At 36.4% G+C, this 24279-nt stretch overlaps 1 protein-coding gene across 3 annotated transcripts in view; it reads right to left on the bottom strand.

Annotated features, from left to right (window-relative positions):
- Positions 1-24279, bottom strand: part of Mdfic (MyoD family inhibitor domain containing) — an 88598-nt gene that overhangs the window by 51010 nt on the left and 13309 nt on the right. For all 3 annotated transcript variants that reach the window (XM_027926499.2, XM_071612721.1, XM_071612715.1), the window contains one exon: positions 18423-18542. In XM_027926499.2, the coding sequence (XP_027782300.2) occupies positions 18423-18542 (120 nt within the window). The remainder of the gene's footprint in view (positions 1-18422; positions 18543-24279) is intronic.

Below are 24279 nucleotides of genomic sequence, written 5' to 3'. Positions count from 1 at the left end.
TCATAGTTCAGACTCTGTAGAGTTGTACAGTGGATGAGAAGGTACAAATTTAGTTGGTGTGTCTCAAAAAAAAAAAAAAAAAAAAAAGACACAGTCAACTGTGCTTCCACATGGTCTTTTCTCTTTATAATGTATATCTCATAGCCTAACTTATTTCTAAGGTCAAGGTCAAATCAAAACCTTTGAAGGAACGTCCTCCAGGTAAAAATGACCAGAGAGTCTACATTGAAAAAACAATTTAGTTTAGAATATTTATTCCTGGTAGCAAAACAGTTCCTTTCATAGAGGCCATTTCTTCACCCTTTCTTAATAAAATCAGCTTTTTATAAGTTCTATTCCTCTTCTCTCCCTAAATATATTTATTTCACCATTTAAGTTTTCTTACACTGCAAGTGCCAATTTTTCTGCAGTACATCCATTGTTCACTTTTATAAAAGAGTAATTCTTAATAATTAAATGCCCAAGCCTTACTTAATGCTTAAATATTGTAATACAGATTATTCACACACAAGGAAATGATTATTGTTAGTTTATTGGCTACAAACAATGGTGCCAGAAGTTGTACAGAAGTAATGTTTTCCCAACAGGACTATAAATATTTGCCATTATCATTGTTTTAGTAACTATCCTAAATAAGCAAACTATGAACTTTCATATAATAAGAATGGTTTAAAACTACCCCTAATAAATCTTCTCGGTCTTATGTTATATTTCCATACCATTAAAAGAAATAGCTGATATTGCACAAAGTTTTGAAACACACTGTTCTCCAAAGTATATGCTTCATCAGCAATTTATTTTAACATCCACATCTCCCTCTCAAAGGGAATTGAAACTAATTATGTATTGTCCCAAATGCCTAGATACCACTGATACCATATGAATTCATATATTATTCAAAAAGCTGATCTTTTTTTTTACTTATTAATATGACTCTTAGGTAAACTGTATCTCTATTATAAGAGACTTTGCTTTACTCCAAGAATAAACTCCAGCTATAATAGTTAGGGAGATATTCTTTCCAGTATACCTACACACACTTGATAAAAAGGACGCTTATTCCAGAAATTTTTAACTGAAAGAGAAAGCTTACTGCAATTCAAGACAGAGTATCAAAGGAAGATGAAAGAAGCAGGTATGTGTAATTCTTCAGAAAAATAGATGGAATAGTTTTCATCCTTAAAAACTGTACTCATATATAAGATAAACTTTGATTTTAGTTTAATACATCAAGAATCCTAAGATAATCAAATAATTCCTTATGACTATATCTAAAAGATTCTGAATCCTTTCATTGTGCCATTTAACCAGGAAACACGTGCAAATTAAATTGTTCCTTTCCAATATCATAAAAATTAGATTAAAGTGCTGCATAGTGAAACTAAAAGTAAGAAACACATCTGAACAATGTTAACATCTCTTGAGAAAACAGCTTTGTCAAAGCGCTAAAGACTAAAACAAGAGGCCACTGTGTGGGCTCTCCCAGACAGGCAGCCACACCTAGCAGTTCCTATGGGGTGTCTAGCATATCTACACAAAACTACTTTCAAAAAAACAAAAAAGGGCCTTCAAATGTTTAAATGAGGTAACCAACATTCAGATTATTCTACAAATTGTCTGTTCTAGGGTAGTGTATTCAATAGAAAACCTTAATGGTTCCCAGTCTGTGCTTGTGCTGTACCTACACTGGAATTAACTTGGGAGCTTATAGATGCCTAAGCTCTATTCCCAAGTGATCCTGAATTAATTGGTCTGGGGTGGGTCCCGAATATCAGTAGGATTTTTGAGCTAATGTGAAGAGTGGGGAACCAATGGTTTTCTGCAAAGGGATATAATTATAAATTCATATTCCTGTCCCACCCTGTATCTTCAGTTCTGGTCATCACAATTTCTTCTTGCTGTAGATGAAAAACACCTATCTTCATGCCACAAAAAGAATTGCATGTGTTAAATTCTCTATCTCATGAAATGTGATCAAGTTCTAGAGGCAATAAATAGACAGTTCTGGAAACCAAGGAAGCCCTTTTTCTAAGATGTCAAGTTTACATGAAACCCAGGATTGACTTGAATTTATCACCATTTTATCAGAGATGAAATTCTGAAGGAGTATATTTCAATTTTTTCAACATCTTTTCCTGACCCATTGCAAAGGCAGGATTTAGTCACATGAGTGGTAAAACAGAGCAATAATTTTCAATGAGGGAAGTAGACCAGAATTTGAGACATGGGATAAGTTTATAATCAGGAAGAGCTGTATCTCTTCCCCAGTAATTTTAATGCAATCTCTAGTGGACCCTAAAGATGACAACACCCTAGACTTCCCTCTGATCCACATCCCATTAAGAATGACTTTATTGAGGAATTTGGAGCCCGACCCCACCGACTGTAGATGGTAGCCAACTTTCTCTTCTATCAGACGGCGCGTCTCTGATTTGATATCAAGCTCCTTGATCCATTTTGAATTAACTTTTGTGCATGGCGAGAGAAAGGGATTCAGTTTCATTTTGTTGCATATGGATTTCCAGTTTTCCCAGCACCATTTGTTGAAGATGCTATCCTTCCTCCATTGCATGCTTTTAGCCCCTTTATCAAATATAAGATAGTTGTAGTTTTGTGGATTGGTTTCTGTGTCCTCTATTCTGTACCATTGGTCCACCCGCCTGTTTTGGTACCAGTACCATGCTGTTTTTGTTACTATTGCTCTGTAATATAGTTTGAAGTCTGGTATCGCTATACCGCCTGATTCACACTTCCTGCTTAGCATTGTTTTTGCTATTCTGGGTCTTTTATTTTTCCATATGAATTTCATGATTGCTTTCTCTATTTCTACAAGAAATGCCGTTGGGATTTTGATTGGCATTGCATTAAACCTATAGAGAACTTTTGGTAATATCGCCATTTTGATGATGTTAGTTCTGCCTATCCATGAACAGGGTATATTTTTCCATCTTCTAAGATCTTCTTCTATTTCTCTCTTTAGGGTTCTGTAGTTTTCATTGTATAAGTCTTTCACCTCTTTTGTTAGGTTGATTCCCAAGTATTTTATTTTTTTTGAAGATATTGTGAATGGAGTGGTTGTCCTCATTTCCATTTCAGAGGATTTGTCGCTGATATACAGGAATGCCTTTGATTTATGCGTGTTGATTTTATATCCTGCCACTTTGCTGAATTCATTTATTAGCTCTAATAGTTTCTTTGTAGACCCTTTTGGGTCTGCTAGGTATAGAATCATGTCATCTGCAAATAGTGATAATTTAAGTTCTTCTTTTCCTATTTTGATGCCTTTAATTTCTTTCGTCTGTCTAATTGCTCCGGCCAGTGTTTCGAGAACTATGTTGAACAGAAGTGGTGAGAGAGGGCATCCCTGTCTTGTTCCAGATTTTAGAGGGAATGCCTTCAATTTTTCTCCATTCAGAATGATGCTAGCCTGAGGCTTAGCATAGATTGCTTTTACAATATTGAGGTATGTTCCTGTTATCCCTAGTTTTTCTAGAGTTTTGAACATAAAGGGATGCTGTACTTTGTCGAATGCTTTTTCCGCATCTATCGAGATGATCATATGGTTCTTATTTTTAAGTCTATTGATGTGGTGAATAACATTTATTGATTTCCTTATATTGAACCAGCCTTGCATCCCAGGGATGAATCCTACTTGATCATGGTGCACAATTTTTCTGATGTGCCTTTGTATCCGAGTGGCCAGAATTTTATTGAGGATTTTTGCATCTAGGTTCATTAGAGATATTGGTCTGTAGTTTTCTTTCTTTGAAGTGTCTTTGTCTGGTTTAGGTATCAGGGTGATGTTGGCCTCGTAGAATGAATTTGGAAGTTCTCCCTCTTTTTCTATTTCCCGAAGTAGCTTGAAAAGTATTGGTATTAGTTCCTCTTTAAAGGTTTTGTAAAACTCTGCTGTATACCCATCCGGTCCTGGGCTTTTCTTAGTTGGTAGTCTTTTGATGGTTTCTTCTATTTCCTCAATTGATATTGGTCTGTTTAGGTTGTCTATATCCTCCTGACTCAATCTGGGCAGATCATATGACTTAAGAAATTTATCTATGCCTTCACTATCTTCTAATTTATTGGAGTATAAGGATTCAAAATAATTTTTGATTATCTTCTGTATTTCTGAAGTGTCTGTTGTGATATTGCCTCTTTCATCCCGTATGTTAGTGATTTGAGATCTCTCTCTTCAAGTTAATAACTAGAATCAACAAATGGGACTTACTCAAACTAAAAAGTTTTTTCTCAGCAAAAGATACAATAAGAGAGGTAAATAGAGAGCCTACATCCTGGGTACAAATCTTTACTCCTCACACCTCAGATAGAGCCCTAATATCCAGAGTATACAAAGAGCTCAAAAAATTAGACAATAAGAGAACAAACAACCCAATCAACAAATGGGCCAAGGACCTGAACAGACACTTCTCAGAGGAGGACATACAGTCAATCAACAAGTACATGAAAAAATGCTCACCATCTCTAGCAGTCAGAGAAATGCAAATCAAAACCACCCTAAGATACCATCTCACTCCAGTTAGATTGGCAGCCATTATGAAGTCAAACAACAACAAGTGCTGGCGAGGATGTGGGGAAAAGGGTACACTTGTACATTGCTGGTGGGACTGCAAATTGGTGCAGCCAATTTGGAAAGCAGTATGGAGATTTCTTGGAAAGCTGGGAATGGAGCCACCATTTGACCCAGCTATTCCCCTTCTCGGTCTATTCCCTAAAGACCTAAAAAGAGCATGCTACAGGGACACTGCTACATCGATGTTCATAGCAGCACAATTCACAATAGCTAGACTGTGGAACCAACCTAGATGCCCTTCAATGGATGAATGGATAAAAAAAATGTGGCATTTATACACAATGGAGTATTACTCTGCATTAAAAAATGACAAAATCATAGAATTTACAGGGAAATGGATGGCATTAGAGCAGATTATGCTAAGTGAAGCTAGCCAATCCCTAAAAAACAAATGTCTAATGTCTTCTTTGATATAAGGAGAGTAGCTAAGAACAGAGTAGGGTCGAAGAGCATGAGAAGAAGATTAACATTAAACAGGGATGAGAGGTGGGAGGGAAAGGGAGAGAGAAGGGAAAATGCATGGAAATGGAAGGAGACCCTCAGAGGTATACAAAAGTACATACAAGAGGAAGTGAGGGGAAGGGGAAAAATAATACAAGGGGGACAAACGAATGTCAGTAAAGGGGGCAGAGAGAGAAGAGGGGAGGGGAGGGGAGGGGAGGGGAGGGGGGATAGTAGAGGATAGGAAAGACAGCAGAATACAACAGACACTAGTATGGCAATATGTAAATCAATGGATGTGTAACTGACGTGATTCTGCAATCTGTATATGGGGTAAAAATGGGAGCTCATAACCCACTTGAATCAAATTGTGAAATATGATATATCAAGAACTATGTAATGTTTTGAACAGCCAACAATAAAAAATTAAAAAAAAAAAAAAAGAATGACTTTAAAGTTTAAGTTGTATAACAGAAATCAAAATGTTAGCCGCAGACCTCTGCGCCAACTGCTTGACTTTTCTGAGATCAGTCTTATCTCTAGATAATAATATTTACCCTCCCTCCCTGCAAAAGTTGCTGATAGGCCAAATTAGATCACCAAAATGAAGGAAAGTCATTAACTGTACAAAGCTGTGGTAATAACATTAATATTACAAATAAAAAACATCCTTTAATATGCAAGAACTGTAGACTGAGAAATTTCACTCTTTAAGAGAGTCAATCTACATTTTAAGACAAATTACTACAGTTTAACTAATTCAAAGCTGTCAGTCTCCTACAGAGAAGCTAAATGTCCTCCAAAGGTAAAGACTTTCATTTATTTGACAATTAACACAGAAGTACTGGAAACAAACTCTGTGCAGGGCCCTGGGCTAAACACTGCAATGGCTACGAAACTGAATGAGAGGCCAACTCTGCCCTTAATGAGTCTTCAGTCCAAAGATGGAAAAGAGGGTCATGCACAAATGGACTGCAATTTTGAAATCAAGGAGTCCTTTAGGGGAGATGCAGATAAACTGTCCTGATGAGAGGGCAATCGCATTAGAATTGCTTGCTGGTGGAGATATGGGGAGGTAATGCAGGGAGAAGGAAAACACTAGGCATGTAGAGAGAATAGCTGGTGACATATTTTGGCTATGGCAAAAGGTCATGAAAGGAAGTAGTGGGATAAAAAGCAAAATTTGTTTTTTTCCTAGACTCTATCATCCATTCACTGAAAGTTTATTGTGTTCCTGGAATTATACTAATTGCTGGGGATGTAACTTAGAGCCAGCAGACATTAGACATGTAATTGCACAAATAAATTACAAATGTGGCAGTGGCTAAAAAGGAAAGGGTGCTGGATTGAATAGGAAAGCCCATTTTAGATGGGGAGGTCTCCAAAGGCTTCAGAACTGACAATTATGCCAGAAGGAAGACCTGGTGTGCAAAAGCCCAAAGGCAGAAAGGAACCCAAAGGCATCAGAGTGAAGAAAAGAAAGCCAGTGTGACAAACAGAGAGAAAGTCAGGAGAAAGACTGGGAGAATCTCACGCAGGAAACATATTCTTACCATAGAACTTACCATGAAATTCTATGGTAAGAATATGGACTGAGAAGAGGCTACTAGACGAATTGAGAAAAGTGATCAATCAATACCAAAAGAACTTGTTAGTAGGAATTATTTAACCCTTTCAGGACACAAACCAAGATTGGGTTAAGGCATCACTCAGCAGACCAGAAATATAAGAGCTGGTTTGAATATAAGCGCTGGTGTTTAGCTAAAACCTAAAATGTGCCAGTGCTGAACTAGGATATTATCTGAGTCATGACAAAACAGAAAATATAGAAAATCAACCAGCAGAAACAGATCAAAAATGGAAATTAACTAGAAACTGACAAGCAAATACACATCAATTGAAATTATGATACATGCATTCAATATGAGACATTCCATGACATTACGCACATCTTCTATGATCCACAGTCCTTAAAACCTGATGTAAGAATACTGATTGTGTCAGCATAAGGCTGGCAGACATGCCACAGGGTCATGGAATTTAAGGGGATAATAAAGAGATCATTTGCAAGTTCCAGCTGCCCAAGAAACAATCAGGTAAAGTAAAAGAGGAGATGAGATACTACAGAAGAAAAGAAATAGCAGGTAAGCATAATTAATTTTAAGGTAAAGAGTAGGGAGAAATGGGAAAATAATAAATTTCTGATTTCAAAATGTTAGATGGAAACAGATTTTGGTGATAATGAAGTCCATGGTGTGTTCATATTTGTAAGTATGCTAAAGAGAAATAGATAAGGTTATCAAGTTAAAGAAGTCAAAAACTGACATTATTTCAAAGAAATTAGAAGCAGCTCTAGATCTTTCAAATACTAGAAAATCATGGCCTAGAAGGTCAAATAAGATAATAGTTGAGGATCACACAGGCTGAGCCAGACACAGAGCAGAAGATATGGATAGCCATAGTCATATGGCACTTAATGATATACTAAGCTTCTGCCACTTGAATTTCAGTGCGTAACATGGAAATCCTTTACATGAACTGTTCAAGGACCAGTTAGACAACAAGACTCAAATTAAATACATAGAAATATAAAGGTTTTATAGCCTTAAATTGTTCAATCTGCTTGAGTTAGCCCAATTTGGACTTCACAGCAAAAGTCAGTATTATTCAAACTCTTTTTAAAAGGAGATGTTTATGATTATACATTTTTATTTCAGTAGGGCATCATTCTTGAAATTTGGTGATTTAAAATGGATTTCGTAGGGTAGTAGAATGAATTGGACATTAATACTCTATGTGCATATATAACTGCATGATGGTTGTGATTCTACATCATGTACAATCAGAAAAATGAGAAGTTATACTTCATTTATGTATGATGTGTCAAAGTGCATTCCACTATCATGAATGACTAATTAGAATAAATTTTTAAAAATGGTAATTAAAAAAGAAATTGGTTTTATTATTTAAGAATTAAAAGGTAAATTCTATACATTTAAGTAAAGCAGAGAGAGACTTTGTTCTGTTTCTTTAAAAAATGCAGAGCCAAACCAAAACTCAGCCACCTTCATTTTGCTGAAATATTAAAAACCTAAATATGTAAGAATATGAGTTTAATTTGATAATTCTGATAGTAAATATTTGTTTACAGAGTTATTTGTCTGATAAGACTTTAAAAAATTAGCTGGTTATGGGAGAATATAAGAGCAAATACAAGAGCCTACCTCACAAGGAATGGTAGAAAAAAGATAATTGCTCCTAATCACACAATTAGTTGGGTGTGTTTGCTGTCACTCACCTTTGTGCTCATGACAGCACCTTTGTAATTCTGAAGGAATGCTGTGAAAATAATCTACAAAGACAGGCCTCCACATAAATGATACATTCATATCTTTTTCATGAAGACAAGTTATGATGGGCAGCCACAGATATAAGATGTATGGTCTTATGATCACACTGGCATGAATCAATTATTCATGACAATTTGAGATGGTGGGAATCTTTTTTCTTTTCTTAAATGTTTTCAATCCAAGTTCTCACAAGTTCTTAAGAACCATGTAAAATGTATTTAATTACATAATGTTCCAAAGCAGAACAAATTTCCCCACCCACTCTCTCCATGTTTCACTTAATGTAATTTCACCCTCTGACACCATCATCTCAGTGTTTTAAAAGAGCTTTCCCTTGGCTTTTGTGTATCTTGTTGTAGAACCCAAGAAACCTGGGAAGAATCCAGCTTTTGATAGAGAACTAGCTAAAAGAAACATGGGACAAATTGCAGTACGGACTCCTAGCTATGCACAGAGGAAACTGAGCTCCTGAGAGGGGTAGGGAGGGACTTCCACCAATCCCCATTATTCTGAAACACCCCTCACCCTCTATACTGAGTCATGGATAAAGCTGGAAGCAGCCCTTCTCCAGGCTGTGGCTGAAAGGCTGAGACCACTGCCTTACATAGCTTGCTCAAGGCACTTGCTCCTTACAATACAATTTCTCATGCCTTTGACTAAGATCAACTGATTTGTGCAAGCCCAGAAAAATTCCTTCATCCTGAATTTCAGGAACTTGCTGTGAAAAAATATAAAATTAGTATATGGTATAATTTCATGTTTGTCACTTCTTTAAGGCCTCCAGCCAGACCCATCTTCATTGACTTGTGACCTGTATAGTCTCAGAAAAGCCCAGGACTTACGAGGGCCCAACATTGGGTTTAATACCATGACACTGTTCTACTGAAATTCACAATAATTATTGAATAAGAGATCCTATGTTCTCCTTTTTCACTGCTCTCCACCTCCAAATATTATAACTGGTCCTTCCTTTTGAAGAACCTGAAGGAAGCCAAATCTCCTGGCCTACCTGTAAATTGATGCATGTCCTACAGGTGACAGGGCTCTAAAGCAGCTTTGGAAGGTGGGACCTTCACCCTGATATTTAGCTATAGGGGAGAATTTTCTTTTTAAAATGTTATTGCTGTTAATATAATAAAATAATTCATTGAGAATGAAATCAGCAATGAAGAAGAGAATACATAGACTATTATAGTGGAAATCCTCTTAACCCACATGTCCACATTCAATTTCATATAACTCCCTGAAGGAAACCACTGGAAAGAGATGGATGTAAATCTAGCAGTAAGCAAAAACTAAACACACACAAGCAGTTTGAGATACACACGCACACACACACACACATACACACACACATATATTCGGGTGTATCTTTTCCAATCCTAAGTTTATATATTTACTGGATGAAAAAAATCACTTAGAGATGAAAAAGATCACTTAGAGTCCTACAATATTGAAGACCATCAGCTCCTAATAATTTGTATTATTTTTCACTCATTTCAGGGACTTCAGGTATGAAAATATCAAATTAAAAACAGACTTTAGGAAAAAACTATAAAGAACCTGAGAAACCAACTGGCTGCAACAACCAAAAACATTTAGGTTCAAAGAGGGACTCAGGAGAAATGTCCAAAATAGATAAAACCCCTGTTTTGCTACTTACTGGAATGTTGATTAGAACAAACACCTGGATCTCTGCTTCCCCACCTGTTTCATAGGACAACTTGTACCAAGTCTCCAAAGCCTCTTCCAAACCCAGCACTGTTGGTTTGGGAGTAACTAATTCGGTCACCCAAACTCATGACCACACTTCAGGCCTTGACCCCACAGAGATTATTCCACCTCAGAAATCTAAAATTCATATTTTCCATTATCATATTTCATCTTCTCTTTCCACATTTCCTATTCAGTTCCAACATCTATTCCATTAGTTTTTTTTTTTTTTCTTAAACACTAAAAACCTTCAAGGACTATTAACCCCTTTGTATTTTCTTATTTGTCTTTACTTCTTTCCCTTCTATCTATAGCCTATCATTTCAAGCCCTCTTTGAACAAAGTCCCTAAATCTTTTGCCCCATTATCCTTTTTTCACGTCTGTCATTTGTCCAAACTAAAATCCCTGGCTGCATTCCCAGCCCCTGTCATTCTCCCACCTACATGTCTTATGATTCCACTCCATAAAAAGATAAATCCACCTTCTTGTGTCTTACCTGCCATCACCCCAGTCCAAACCACCTTCCTTTCTCAGCTGGATTAACACAACAAAACAGTCTGCCACAGTATTTTCCAAACTGCAAAAGTAATCCTCCTAAAATATACCCAAATTAAAACACAAACCCAAGTAGGTCCTTACTCCTTCAATATCCTCCATCTTCATTTAACCATTTAACAAATTCTTGCCCTCTCATCTCTCTCCACACCTCATCTCATATTTTTAAACCAACTTAAGCAAAACTTCAGCTTTCCTTAGCCTGGCCATGTCCTCTCCTACCTCTAGATCTGCAAGGTTTTGGAACACTCTGAACTCATCTTCTCCCACAACCTGCTTCAGTGGCTGACCTCCTTCAGGTCATCATAGATATCACTTCCTCTAGAAAGTTCTCTCTTACCCCCTCTCTATGTGAGAATTTGTGCTTCTCCCCTGGGAACACACAACCTGCCCTTCCCCTGGAGCCCTCATGACACACATTCTAATTTCAAGATAAATTCCTGTCTCTCCAACAAGAATGCAAACTTTGAATGCAGAGAACTAAGCTGTATTATTTAACACTGTTTCACCAACAGTATCAGTAAACTGTAAGCATTCAATCTCAATGAAATTGACATTTTAGTCAGTTTTTCAAAATTATGTTTTGATTCTCATCTCAGAAATTCAATATAAAAACATACAAAAATAATTTATGTATAAGCTCACAGAGTGTTCAGATCCAGGAAGTCTGAGGTCTGAGAACTAAAATTATCTAGACCACAGCATCTGTGGTCTTGATCACTGAATATTATTTATTTCTTCAGTGGTTACATTTTTTAAATAATTTCTAAGCTAGTTCCCAGGATTCTGCTCCTCTCCGAAACTTGAAGAACTGGCAAATGAGAAAAAAGTTAGGGGCCCTCAATGAATCCTCCTCATCTACCACCTGGGCGTCAGCAACATCTATTCTCTCCCAGTGAAGATTAAGGGAGTTTAGTGATATCAGGAAGAAATTGAAAATAATGTAAGGGAAAAAAAAAAAAGCAGGATACAGATTAAAGATCAAATGTAATGGTATGTGATAAGAGTGAAGAGTCGAGTAATAGAATAATATTAATAGTAATAATAATTACAACAATAACAACAAATATATTGCATTTTATGATATACAAAGCACTTTAAATGTACTCTCAATCTTCACGAAAAACAATTCTAATCACTTATCCAGGTGCTATAACGATCTAGAAAAAAGTAAGAAATAAAACCCTTTTGTTTGTAGGAGAGAGAAAGAGGTATATGTAGAAACATCAATTTCTATAAGTGCTAAGCAATGTCTCTTTTCACTTTATGAAAAAAATGGTTTATGTACTTCTTGTCACTTCAAACCCACTGAAATTCATAACCAACTTGAGCCCAACACATGTGGGCTTAATTTATGTGGACATAAATACTAAGGATCTCAGCAAAACCTTCATCTACATACGCCTGCCCTTCTGGGCATGCAGTCTAATGGAACCATGATGACTAAGAAAAATGAAGTCTTAACATTGATTCCTGAGCTGAAGGATAATATTAATGAAAACCAACAAACTCATTGAGTATTTACTGATTTAGCTCTGTGTGACTTAAGCATGCCATACACATTTTCTTATAAAATCCTCAAAATGACACCATAGGGTAATTAGTGCTAACATCTCTACTTTAAAAATGAAAAACTAGGCCAGGCATTGTGGCCCATATCTAATAATCCCATTACCTTGGGAGGATGAGCAGGAGGATCCTGAGTTCAAAGCCAGCCTGACCAACTTAATGAGGTCCTAAGCAAATTAGCAAGACACTATCTCACAATAAAATATTTAAAAAGGATGGTGGGATGTGATTAAGTGTCACTGGGTTCAATCCTTGGTACATAAATAAATTATAAAATTTAAAAATCAATAAAAATGAGAAATTAGAGTTCATGGAAGTTGGGTAAATTACCCAACCACAATAGTGATCTAAACCTGGAAACTGGTTTCCACTGGCCACCCAACCCCTGACCTTAGGATGCTCAAAATAAAAGATGGAGGGTGGTTCCCCCAGGTTCTTGGACAGAACGCAGGTGAGCATGGATTGATGCATCCCGAGGAGGAATCCATCAGGAAACTTCGTATCTGCTCCTGAACACAGCCTAATGTGTGCCACTGACCAAGAGACTAATACAGTAGACCATTAACAATGACCACTGATTACCCACCAAACTGAAATCAAGCCTTTATTTTGATTTTGGGATAATTGACAGTTAAATATTTCTCTTTTAGAGCAATAATCAAAGTATATGAACTATAGCATATGGTCAGCATCTTGAAAACAAAGAATTTTTCTGAAAGCCAAATAGAGGAGGAAAAGACACTAGCAAGGCAAAAGTCAGAATGCTTTATTCCTGCAACTGTCCCCAAAAGCAATGAGCATGAAAACTTAGAAGAAAAATATCCCAGATTACCTGAGAAACTCACATCTACCAGTCTTTGCTGGGTAGTACTTACCTGTGAGCTTGTTTATGGCTTTTTTTTTTTTTTTTTTTTTGAGGTGGGGGGAGAAATTGAGCCCAAGGATGCTTAACCACTGAGCCACATCCTCAGCCCTTTTCACTTTTTATTTTGAACAAGGCCTTGCTAAATTGCAGCAGCTGGCTTTGAACTCACAATCCTCCTGCCTCAGCCTCCCAAGGTGCTGGGATTACAAGCATGCGCCCATGCACTCCGCTTATGGTCCTTTTTATATAAAGTAAATTTTAAAGAAAATGCCTGTTGAAATGTACATTTAAACAAGAAAGCCGTGGGAGAAATTTAAATCTGAACCTCTCTCACTGTTTTTTCTGCAACATCTAAGCAAGAAATGCTCTAAGTATATAATTGTACACCTGAGTATCTGCTTTCTTCTCCGAGTTTTACATAAAGGGCGCCTTCCCCCAAGTATTCAGTAAAGGGTGATCAGCGGTGAGTTGGCAAAGGCTGGGAAAAGAGATAATGGAGTTCCTAATAGCAGAGCCTGTTGATGTGGAGAGGAAATTCAGAGGATGCCAAGAGGAAGGTTTCAAGTGGCAGGATGAGTGAAAAGACAGGATACGGCAGCTCCATGAGAGTGGGCACGTGTGAACCAGGGAACGGCTGGCATTCCACTGCCAATTAAGTGCTTACTATTATGAGAGCTAAAAACTCTTCAAAATGAATAAATGGGTTAAACAGAATGGGGATTACCATTTAAGTAGAGCATTCTAACTTTACTTCAGATCATGGGAATTCTGTAAAATCACAAAGGAGAGAATTAGCTGAACAAAATAAGTTTAATGGGAAATTTATTTCAGAAGAGAAGCTAAGGAAAATTTCTGGAATTAAGTAATGACATTTAGAATTAGGAGACATTTATGTAAAAGCAATGTCCAAGGATAAAGTTAAGTAATAAGAATTTTCAGAAAGACCTAGAAAATATCTGAGATAGAGACCTGAGGCACTTTATAAAGAGGAACAAAGAAAAGTGTAAGCTCTTTCTAGGAAATAATTAGGATGTAGAATTTGACCTAAATTAAAGCAAAATATTAAATATGCTGGAGTATGTGCACAGGTGTGTGCGGGTACACAGGTGTGTGAGGGTACACAGGTGTGTGCGGGTACACATGCATGCATACACATAGTCCTTTCTACCCCTAAAGACTGAGATCAAAATGTTACTTCAGTTCCCTTTCAAGTCTAACTAGACATAAAAAGTTGTCTATTGCCTGTTATCAGTTTATGCGTATTCTGGGTTAAAGAGAAAAATTAATATTAATTAGAGGTGTCACTTCATTGAAACGTTTATTTTACCAAGTCAGAGGAAGAGTGTTTGTTAAAACAAGATACAGCTTCAAATGATGTAAAGTATCATATATACTAATATACTAATCTGAAAGGAAATGTCAAAACCTTAGCTAGTTCTCTCATACAAAGAAGTTTTTTTTTAAAACTTCAAAATTTAAGCTCCATTCCAAAAATTAAATTACATACCAAAATATTTTCTCACAATATGAAAGCCTTTCAAACTGTAAAAGAATGAAAAATCATAAAAGAAATTTTTCAATTATACAATTTCCTCCCAAAACCTCCATTGTGTTTTTAATTCTTAACTAATTTGACTATTTTTTTTTTTTAATTTAACAAACTTAAGTGGCTGGAATTGTCCTGTTTTAATTTGAATTTCATAAGAAAGAGAATCACAAGGCACATTCCCTCACCATATTGTGTGTGGCCTATTTATTCAAAACATTTGATTCCATATGGATTTCTTCTCTTTTATTTATTACTTCCAGAAAGGATTGTCTCTAATAAGTTAGCAACTCAGGGGCAACCAACTTGAATTCCAAACCCTAAAAGACCACTGTACCCCAGGTCTGCCACCTGCAATATTTTCTAGAAGGACCAGGGAAGACAAAGTGCAAGCTTTTGTGTGGAATGTGAGCCAACCATGAGCTGCTAGCAGGTGGTCTACAGAGGTCAAGGTTAAAGTTCACAGAATAATTTGGAAATTATTCTCAGCTTGGATCTCGTTTATGAAGCCTGAGAATACACCCTTTAATTAGAATGCAATTTCCAAAGTAGCCACTCCCTTGACTTTCCAGAGCTCAGTTATTCTCAGCAAAGTAAAAACAGCTTCAGCACACTGACAGCGAACAGTCCCCTATAAATTACGCCTTAAATGTCCAACCAAGAAGGCAGCAGGCATCCAGGCCAACAGAGATGTAAGTTGCCAAGCCTTGGTAACCACTCTTCAGAAGAGATAAAGAAAAAGCAGTCATATTCAACAGTGACTCTCCTTTGCTTCTTGCTTAGCAGCTGAGCTGTCCCATGGAAGCTTGGCAAAAAGAGTGGGTTGTGCATTTGAAAATGTTCCCACACCCCAGCCGGCCTCATTTTTCTGATGATCCCTCCATCCAACCAACCTCTCACTACAGTGGGAACACTAACATCAATTCCGTGAGAGCCAGCTGTCCGCCTCCTCCATGGTGCTCAGGGAGCCACACAGGACTCCTGGAACAGGAGCCAGCCCGTCCTGACTCACCACAGATGTTCTCCTCCTCCCGCATGGAGCTCTGAGCCAGAGTCTCCTTTTCCAGGGCCTATTGTTATTACAAAAGATTTACTGGGCCTCAAAAATGTGCTAGAAGCTGAAGCAAGAAGAAAACACACATCTCCCCTAACCTCAAGGTAAATGAAGGCAGACATTAAATTAGACAGAGATGGTCAGGGACTCTGTGGGGAAGGCCAAAGAGGGAAAGTCAGGCAGCTACTTAGACTTCAGTGTCATGGAGTTGGAATAGCAAGCACTATCATAATACTAAACTTTGAAATGCTGTCCAGAATAGAGTAAGGTTTAAAGATGATATAAAATATTCCACTCTGCAAATCCAGATATCTTTTTTTTTTTCCTATAGATGCAGCAAAATAGCCTTTTTCTAGAAAAGTGTAACTGGGGAAATAACAGAAATGAGAGTTTTTGAAATCTGTAATTCAAATTCAGAGTCAGATGTCACCCACAAATATTTGGAAATGCTTGCCAGCTCATGTTTCCAGCTGAAGTGGCATTACTGTCTTTGGTCATTATCTTTTGTGTATCCATTCATCTGTCAGTTTTCCCAGCAGCCCCCTCAGAGGGGGTGATAAATCTCCCTATCTCTACATTCTTTCAGTGCATATTAGTGGGAAACTAAATATTTGTTCCCAAATGCTCCAGTATCCCAAGGCACTGATTGCATCATTATCTCAATAAACTATTTCCTGCAGTATTTTTGATCAGTGTCCACTTAAATCAGTATAGACAATAGAGTAATGCATTTCAAATCCAATCTCTTCTCATTTGTTTGTTTGTTTTTGCAGTGCTGGGGGTCCAACCCAGGGCCTCCTGCTTGCCAGGCAAGCATTCTACCACCAAGTTTCATCCTAGCCCCAAATCCATTCTCTTTAATGGTTTGAATTCTGTGACTAAAACAAGCTTCACCAAAAAGCACAAACAAATTTAACACATTAACACAATTCTCCACATCCTTATGCAACACTATTTGTATTTTATTTTTGTTCTAAGAGATCTTAGTCACATTTTCCTATTGTGGGCCTTTCCTAAGAAAGGAGATTAAGTGAAACAAATCAATTAAATGAAACACAAACTTAAAATTCTGTCATCTGTTACTATCAAAAAAAGAGAGAAAGAAAGAGAGATTAAAAAAAAAAATTCATATTTCCCAACAAGTGAAGTTAAAATTGTCTCTCAGACCTCTTCTAGTTCCAACTCTGGTTACTAGAAAATCACAAATAATATATGGCAGTATCTCACAAAAAGTAAGGTTTCACAACAGTACAATTAATATTTAGATAAAAGGGGAACAATATATGTTTGGGAATAAATGTTTATTTGAAATAATGTTTATTTGATTCTTTGCAAAAATCTATATAAATCATGTTCTTCACTGATTTCTGAGTCTCATTTCCTTCCTTCCTACTCTCTCCTCCAAACAAAAGTGTATAAAAACCAAAACAGTTCTAAAATTAAACTCCAATACACTCATTTTTAGAGCTTTTGTTCGAAAAGTGGAAATTCCCTTCTTTGACATTTTTAGTGTTACTGTTTGTTTTCTGCAAAGTTGGTCTCTCTGGGTTTTTTGTTTGTTTGCTTATTTGTTGTTTCTGCTTTATTCTGTTTGCCAGTTATGGCCAGGCATTAGCCATTCTAGAGAAGAGAGAAATGTCCCAAGTTTCAGAGTAAAGGCAAAGGGCAGCACAAGAATCTCTATATTATGAAGTTGGATAAACAGATAATTTACATAAAATAAAACAGTACATGATTCCCTGAAATGAATTCTCCTGTACACCTTGAAAAACTGAGACAGAGAAATGAATAAGAATTTCAAAAGATTTACTCCTATGCGCTTCCAAGTGTGGCACAATGTTGATCTTTACAGCTACATAGAATCACTCATTTCATGGCAACTTCATCTGCATCCCACCTGGGAGAACTCAGTGACCAGAACATAAGCTCCAAAGGATGGGATACAGAACTTCTTACAGAATCAGCATTCTAAAGAGCACCCAAAAGAAGGTGGCATTTCAGGGCATTCCCAGAGTACAACAAAAATATACCAATGCCTCTGTATATATTCTACAGAGTGATTTCGGGGCAAGAGTATCAAAACAAAACACACAAATAATGATAGAATATTAATTGTAAAAAATGTTTGGATCCAGGCTTATGGCTCATGCCTGTAATCCTAGCGACTGGGGAGGCTGAGGCAGGAGGATCATGAGTTCCTAGCCAGTCTCAGCAAAAGCGAGGCACTAAGCAATTCAGTGAGACCCTATCTTTAAATAAAATACAAAATAGGGCTGGGGATGGGGCTCAGTGGTCAAGTGCCTTTGAGTTCAATCCCCAGTACCAAAAAAAAAAAAAAAAAGGGAATCATTTGGCCAGAAACAGGGACTGTCATGGCATTATCAAGATATGACTTGTCCTTCAACGCCATCTTTCTTTTTTTAGTCTCACAGTCCACATTTACTTAGGGTTGTCTGATTTTCAGTGTGTGGAAATGATTCCAGAAGGAATAAAGTTTTCACTAAACCTCTGAATCCAGTATTTACAAGTCAATTCTTCCTTTCTAAAGAAAAAATGAAAAATGACAGCATTATTTATATGCCCATTTTAGCTCTGCAATTTAAAATACTAACGGAAACACTTTCTGATAAACTTTGCTTGCTGACGTACAGATTCATAGCAGAATTATATGGGAAATTTAATGGAGACCATATTATCATAGACATATCCCAAACTCAAATTTTCTCCACAGAATACTTACTTCTGATAAGTTCACCACCTGAAGGAGTCCCCCAAATGGTCTGGTCTTGCGTCTCTCCATGTGTGAAGCCATTGGTAGCTTGAGTTACATCTTTTTCAATATTGTCTTTATTACATTTTTCTGAATTAAAAAAAAGAATATACATTTGTTATCATTGAACATTACATGTTTTTCTCTAATTTCTTAGTTAACAGATTTTTATTAATGTCTCCAAGTCTGTCATAATTTTAAAAAAGTAAAAGATATAGACCTCTATTGGCTACTACATCTTACTGATTCACTAACATTTATTGAGCACCTACTATCTGCTCACAGATAATAAAGATGTTCATAGTTAAGAATAATCTATTAAATTTATAAAAAAAACAAATAATTTTAACATAGCAAGTGATCTGCCATGATAGAAAAATGTGGAAGTTAGATCAAAGATGAAAGTGAGTCCACACAGGTAAGGTGCATCAAAGGAGAAGAGACTCTAATAAATGGTGGAGATGAAAGTTAGCCTACAGTTGCGAGAAGTGACTGAGGAGTACAGAGGCACACAGTTCCTCCTGTAGAAAACTTAGGGGGAAAAGTCATGTATAAGGCATCCTCAGAGAAGAAGGGTATTGGGGATATGGGAGGTTCATATGCAGGTTCAGAAACTCTCAAGGAAAAGCCAATATGTAAGGAAATGTAAAGTCTTGTGAGGAACACATGTCAAAGAAACTGCAACCTATAACACAAGGTAAAATGTGAAAAGGTTCAGAGAACTCAAAGAATTTCAAAAGAAGGAAAAAAAACTCAACTGAATACAGAGATCAATAAAGATGTTATAGAAAAGGGTGCGTGTTGGATGGTCTTTAAAAAATTAGAAGGGTTTCATAAAGTCCAGATAGGATAAAGAACAGCATAGGCAAACTCTAAAAGCAGACACCTGGACAAAGATTTTGACTCTCTGAACTATATGGTGTTTTCAGGGAGGCGTTAGGAGGTAAGACTACAAAGTTTCGATTAGAAACATAGATATTTAAAGGCCAAGATGAGATATCTGTATTTAATTCAAAAACAAGATAAATAAAGCCTAAGTAACCAGTTAAACTTCTAAGCAAAGTCACATATTAGGAAGATGAACAAATCTGTGCACACCAGTGGTTCTCAATACCAGCTGCACTTTAATTAACTTAGAAAGCTTTTATTTTTTCAAGCAGATCTGTGGGCCCCACGACCAATAATTCTTTTTCAATTAAAGGAGAATGGACTTCACTCAGATGATTCCAGTGCACTGTGTCCTTAAGACTCCCTGGAGAATGGATACATCTAAGAGGGGGAAAAGAGTAAGGGAAACTCAGCAAAGTTCATATAGAAGTTAGTGAGCACGTAATTAATAGAATAACAAGATGGAAAGAAGGATAAATATGAGAAAGTAACTGGAAGTTTGCATAGATACCAAAGATGGAGTTTGATATGCTCAAATTCTTAGTATGGATTTCATTGGGGAAACCTGGAGATTAGAAAAATGATTTATTCATTTATAAGTGTTTATGTGTGTGCGTGCACGTGCACATATATGCAATACATAGCAGATATTTAGGCATTGTGTTAGGTGAAGGGAATACAATGAATTATGAGACCTAGCCCCGACCTGCATCGAGAGGTTACAATCTAGCAGATGAGTTCATCACTGGGTATTTGAATTTGCAAGCCAGAAAAACAAAAGGCATAGTTTAAAAACAATCATCTTCCTAAACTAGATTGCTGAAGCCTTTCAAATTAACCTTTTCAAATTAACCTCACCAAAAGAGTGACTCTACTAGAAGAGTACCAAGAACAGACTATGCAGTTAGGAAGTTAGAGAAACAGGATGATGTCAAGCCATGGAAGCAAAGAAAGGAAAGAGACTCAAACAGAAGTTGTTAGTCAACCGTGTTAACATTTCCAGTGGAAGGAAAAAATTTCTGCACATGCAAAAATTTCTCATGTACCACAGGGATTTCACAACAATTGAAAAGTTCTGCCATGAAACACATTTCAACACATGAAAATAGATGGACATGAACTTAGGACTAAATCCAGAGTCTGAGATCTGTGTAAAAAAAAATAGGGTCTTCAATACTAAGTATTTTTAGAAAGTGAAACCATATTCAAACAGCAGTAAAATATAAATTAAAAGCATGCTAAACCAATATGTTCTAGATTTACGTAACATTTACTTAGCATTATCATAGGGAAAATGTAATCTTCATGAGATGTGTTAGTTTCAATTAAAATCTTTACTCTTTTAAACAACACCAGAAATCTTCCACTGCTACAGTCAACCCAAGGCCTCTCTGAGATTATCAATAAAAGAGATTTTTACACAAACTCAGTAGCACACATGAACTAGCTCCTCAGCAGAGTCTCATATGCTCCCTGCTACTGTCATGTAGCCGACTGCCGCCAGGTGTCATGCTAGTAGGCTTGATTCAATTAGTAACTTTAATTGAAGCTGAATGAAATTAATTATATAATTTTGAGCTGTTCAAGTTTAATTCCATTAAAATTAATTCATGAAACCAAGGCATTATGAAGCATTGCTGAGTAAAAGAAAATAGGTATGAATAGAGCCTCTAGACACACTTGACTCATATTTGAATCTTGTCCAATATTCGAGTGCTGAACACAGACCCTCTCGACTTGCCACTGAATAAATGAAAATGCCATGTGGTCCATATACACATGAATTTACAATTATGAAACCTCCTACTACAGGGGAAACAAAGTTCTTCCCATTCTAAATATTTCTTAAGGATGGTTTATCACACTTTTTTTTTTTTAAGTTTCTTTATCTGAGTAATTCTAGAATTAGATGATCCCCAGTGTCCTTTCGAGGAAAGGACACGCTTCAAAAAGGAAAAGAAAAGCTATCATTCTCTTTCTCATGATATTCAAGAATAATAAATTATATGCAACTACTATTACATCATAATGATCTGTCTATCCAACATTGCCTCCTTTGAAAACTAAATGTCTTGGCACAAAAATTAGTCTCTGTTTTTTGCTGTGATCCACAGCACCCAGCCCAAAGCAAAGCTCAGAAAAGGTTCCCAGTAAAATGCTTAAATTAACCTTTACCAATTCTCTATTTGCATAAACTGAACCATTGTGAGCACTTGACTGTTCTATGAGTTTCTCATGTATGCATATCATTTATCAATATTTTTTAAATATTTTATTCATTTTCATGTAATACCTATATGGCAGCCCCTATGTGTTGGGTATTTACATAACCCATTGAAGAAATGCACTAGAGAATAGGATTTAATTGGTGAACAGGTATAAGATGAACCATGATATTCAAACACAGAACCAACTTTAGTATAATTTTTAACTGGGTGGGTAAGCCATTAGTCATTATGATGATAGAATGTCAGTTTCTAACAACAGATTTCTTGTAACAACATAGGTTTGCTGTGTCGTTTCTGAATCGAGAAACAGAGGGCACAGTCTTAGTCGAATCAATTCCATTCTAGAGATCTGTAGTTGCAATTCAACTACTCTGTGGGCAGTTAGGCGATTTCAGCCATGTACCTTTTGTACCATTTGTAGCTTTTTCTGTATGCATCTGACAGGTACTCCAACCCAATATAGCAATTTTCTCTTTAAAAGCAACCTTCATCATCTCAACAATGCTCTTCTTCTAACCAAGGGTTCTTTACTTTGGCTCTGAGCCAGAACCACCTGTAGCACTCTTTAAGCATACGCAGATTCACAGGCCCCAATCTCCCCCAATCTCCCAGGTCCCAGTTCAGGTGGTAGGCTGCTGGAAGAGTAATGTTGTCATGGCATATGGCCAGGTTTGAAGGACACTGTTCTAAGCAAGCTCTTCTCTTACACTATACAACTATTTAGGGGAAAAAAAAAAACTTAGAAGAGCATACTAAATACTCAGATACATATCTTGCTACTCATCACCTTGTCACAGGATTCCAAGTAATCAGAAAATGAAATTTTATCTAATCATCTAATTAATATAGAGCTATTTAGTTCTGTCTCCATGTCAGGACAACCATGAGAATACAAAACCTGAATTATTTATAATACTAATCAGTTCTGCTAATAGATGGGATGAAAAGAAATATGTTTTACATATTAAGATAAAAATTGAAGACACTTTAAAAATGGTACTGAGCAAAGGTTGTCATGCAGCACTGGAACCTGCCTCCAAAAGCCTCACAAGTGGACATTCCAGTGTGCCTAGTCTGGAAACAGAAATGGGGAAAGATGTTTGGATGAGGAAAAAAGCTGGGTCCTGACAGCTCATCTTCCAGCTTGGGAGACCAAACACTCATACATGAAATAATCAAGCAGCTACAAAACAAAAGCTAATGGAAACTTCCCAGGGTCATAATTCTGGCTCAAAGACTGACCAGCTGTGCAGACACTGACTGGGCCTCGCTGCCTTCATCCTCTTCATCGGGAAATGAAGGTTGAGCAGCATGGTTGCAGAGGCCTTTCTGACCCTCAAATTCTATAAGTCAGACTCTGCACAAGGCTAAACAATAGAGCCCAAATCTCCTATACACACTGAAGTGTGTTTAGAATGGAGGAGAGCAAATCATAGCAAAGCCTTTGTAAGGCATTGGATTTGAGTTAATTCTCAAAGAAAGTGACAAGCATGAATTAGGCAAAAAAAAAAAAAAGTCAAAAGAAAAATATAAAGATTCTAAATGATCAATTTAAATACAATATATCCTAGTCAGAAATGACTCTCTATCTTACAAAATCAATAGCTACTTTTTGCTATTTTTCTAAAGAAGAATAGGAATGGTATCAGTCCTCTCCAATCTTGATTACTCTTGCTGAGGAAGAATGAAAAGATTCAAGTAAACAGAATTTTCACTTAATTTAAAGTTCTATAATATTTTACCTAGCTGGCATTATCCAAATTTAAAACTTTGGTAGTATCACTTAAACAATAGGGGAATCAAGTAATTGAATGGTGATTAACAAGAAAGAAAAATCTTTAAGAGCCTTAAATAAACTGGATAATAATTTATGTAATATAAATATATATAGTTTGTAATATGTATAATACAAAATAATTTATGTAATATAACATACATATGTGTGTGTGTGTATACCACAGAAGAGCCACACAGTTGGTATGTAGTTGTCACATAAATTCTTTCACTGAAAGAAAAGAAATAATTTTTACAATTACAGTACTGTCTTAGAAGTTTTCCAAGGACTTGGATATACAGATTTATTTGATCTTCAGAACCATTAATGATATAATGAGGATAAAAGCATTAGCTCAATTTTATTGATGAGAAAACAGAGTAAGTCCTAGTCAGATATCTGGTTGGAAATAAGATGATAAAATACAGAGATGGAAAGGATCTGTAGCTCAGTTAATTTCGTATCCCACCCAGCAGAGAAAACCTGAATACAACACTCAGACCTTCTCCAACATTTTAAGGAATGGCACCTCACAAAGGAACACATTCTATTCTTGGTCCGTTCAGTGCATGAGTAAGTTATTCTTTATTTTGCACATAAATCTGCCTTTGGCTAATCTATAACTGGTACTAGTTCTGTCTTTTGTAGGCACAAATGGTAAATTTAACCTTTTCTATACGACAACTGCTCAACTATTGAAGACGGATTTTTTTTTATCAATTTATAGTAAAGCAAATATATTATCTCAATAGCTGAACGCTTTTAACAAATAAAAGTAATGGAAGAACCTAGGAATGTTGCTTCAGGATAAAATGCACTTGTCAAAGTTATTACATGTAAGTGTTTGACTGAACTTTAAAACAGGTAAGTTCTGAACATGCCATAGTTTTCCAAGAAATAGGGACAATATTGCAATTTAAAAGCTCAAATATGTGAA

This window comes from Marmota flaviventris, chromosome 1, assembly GCF_047511675.1.
Source record: "Marmota flaviventris isolate mMarFla1 chromosome 1, mMarFla1.hap1, whole genome shotgun sequence".
NCBI classification, from domain to species: Eukaryota; Metazoa; Chordata; class Mammalia; order Rodentia; family Sciuridae; genus Marmota; species Marmota flaviventris.
The sequence above is the reverse complement of the archived record's forward strand: the minus strand, read 5'-3'. Positions and strand labels throughout refer to the sequence as shown.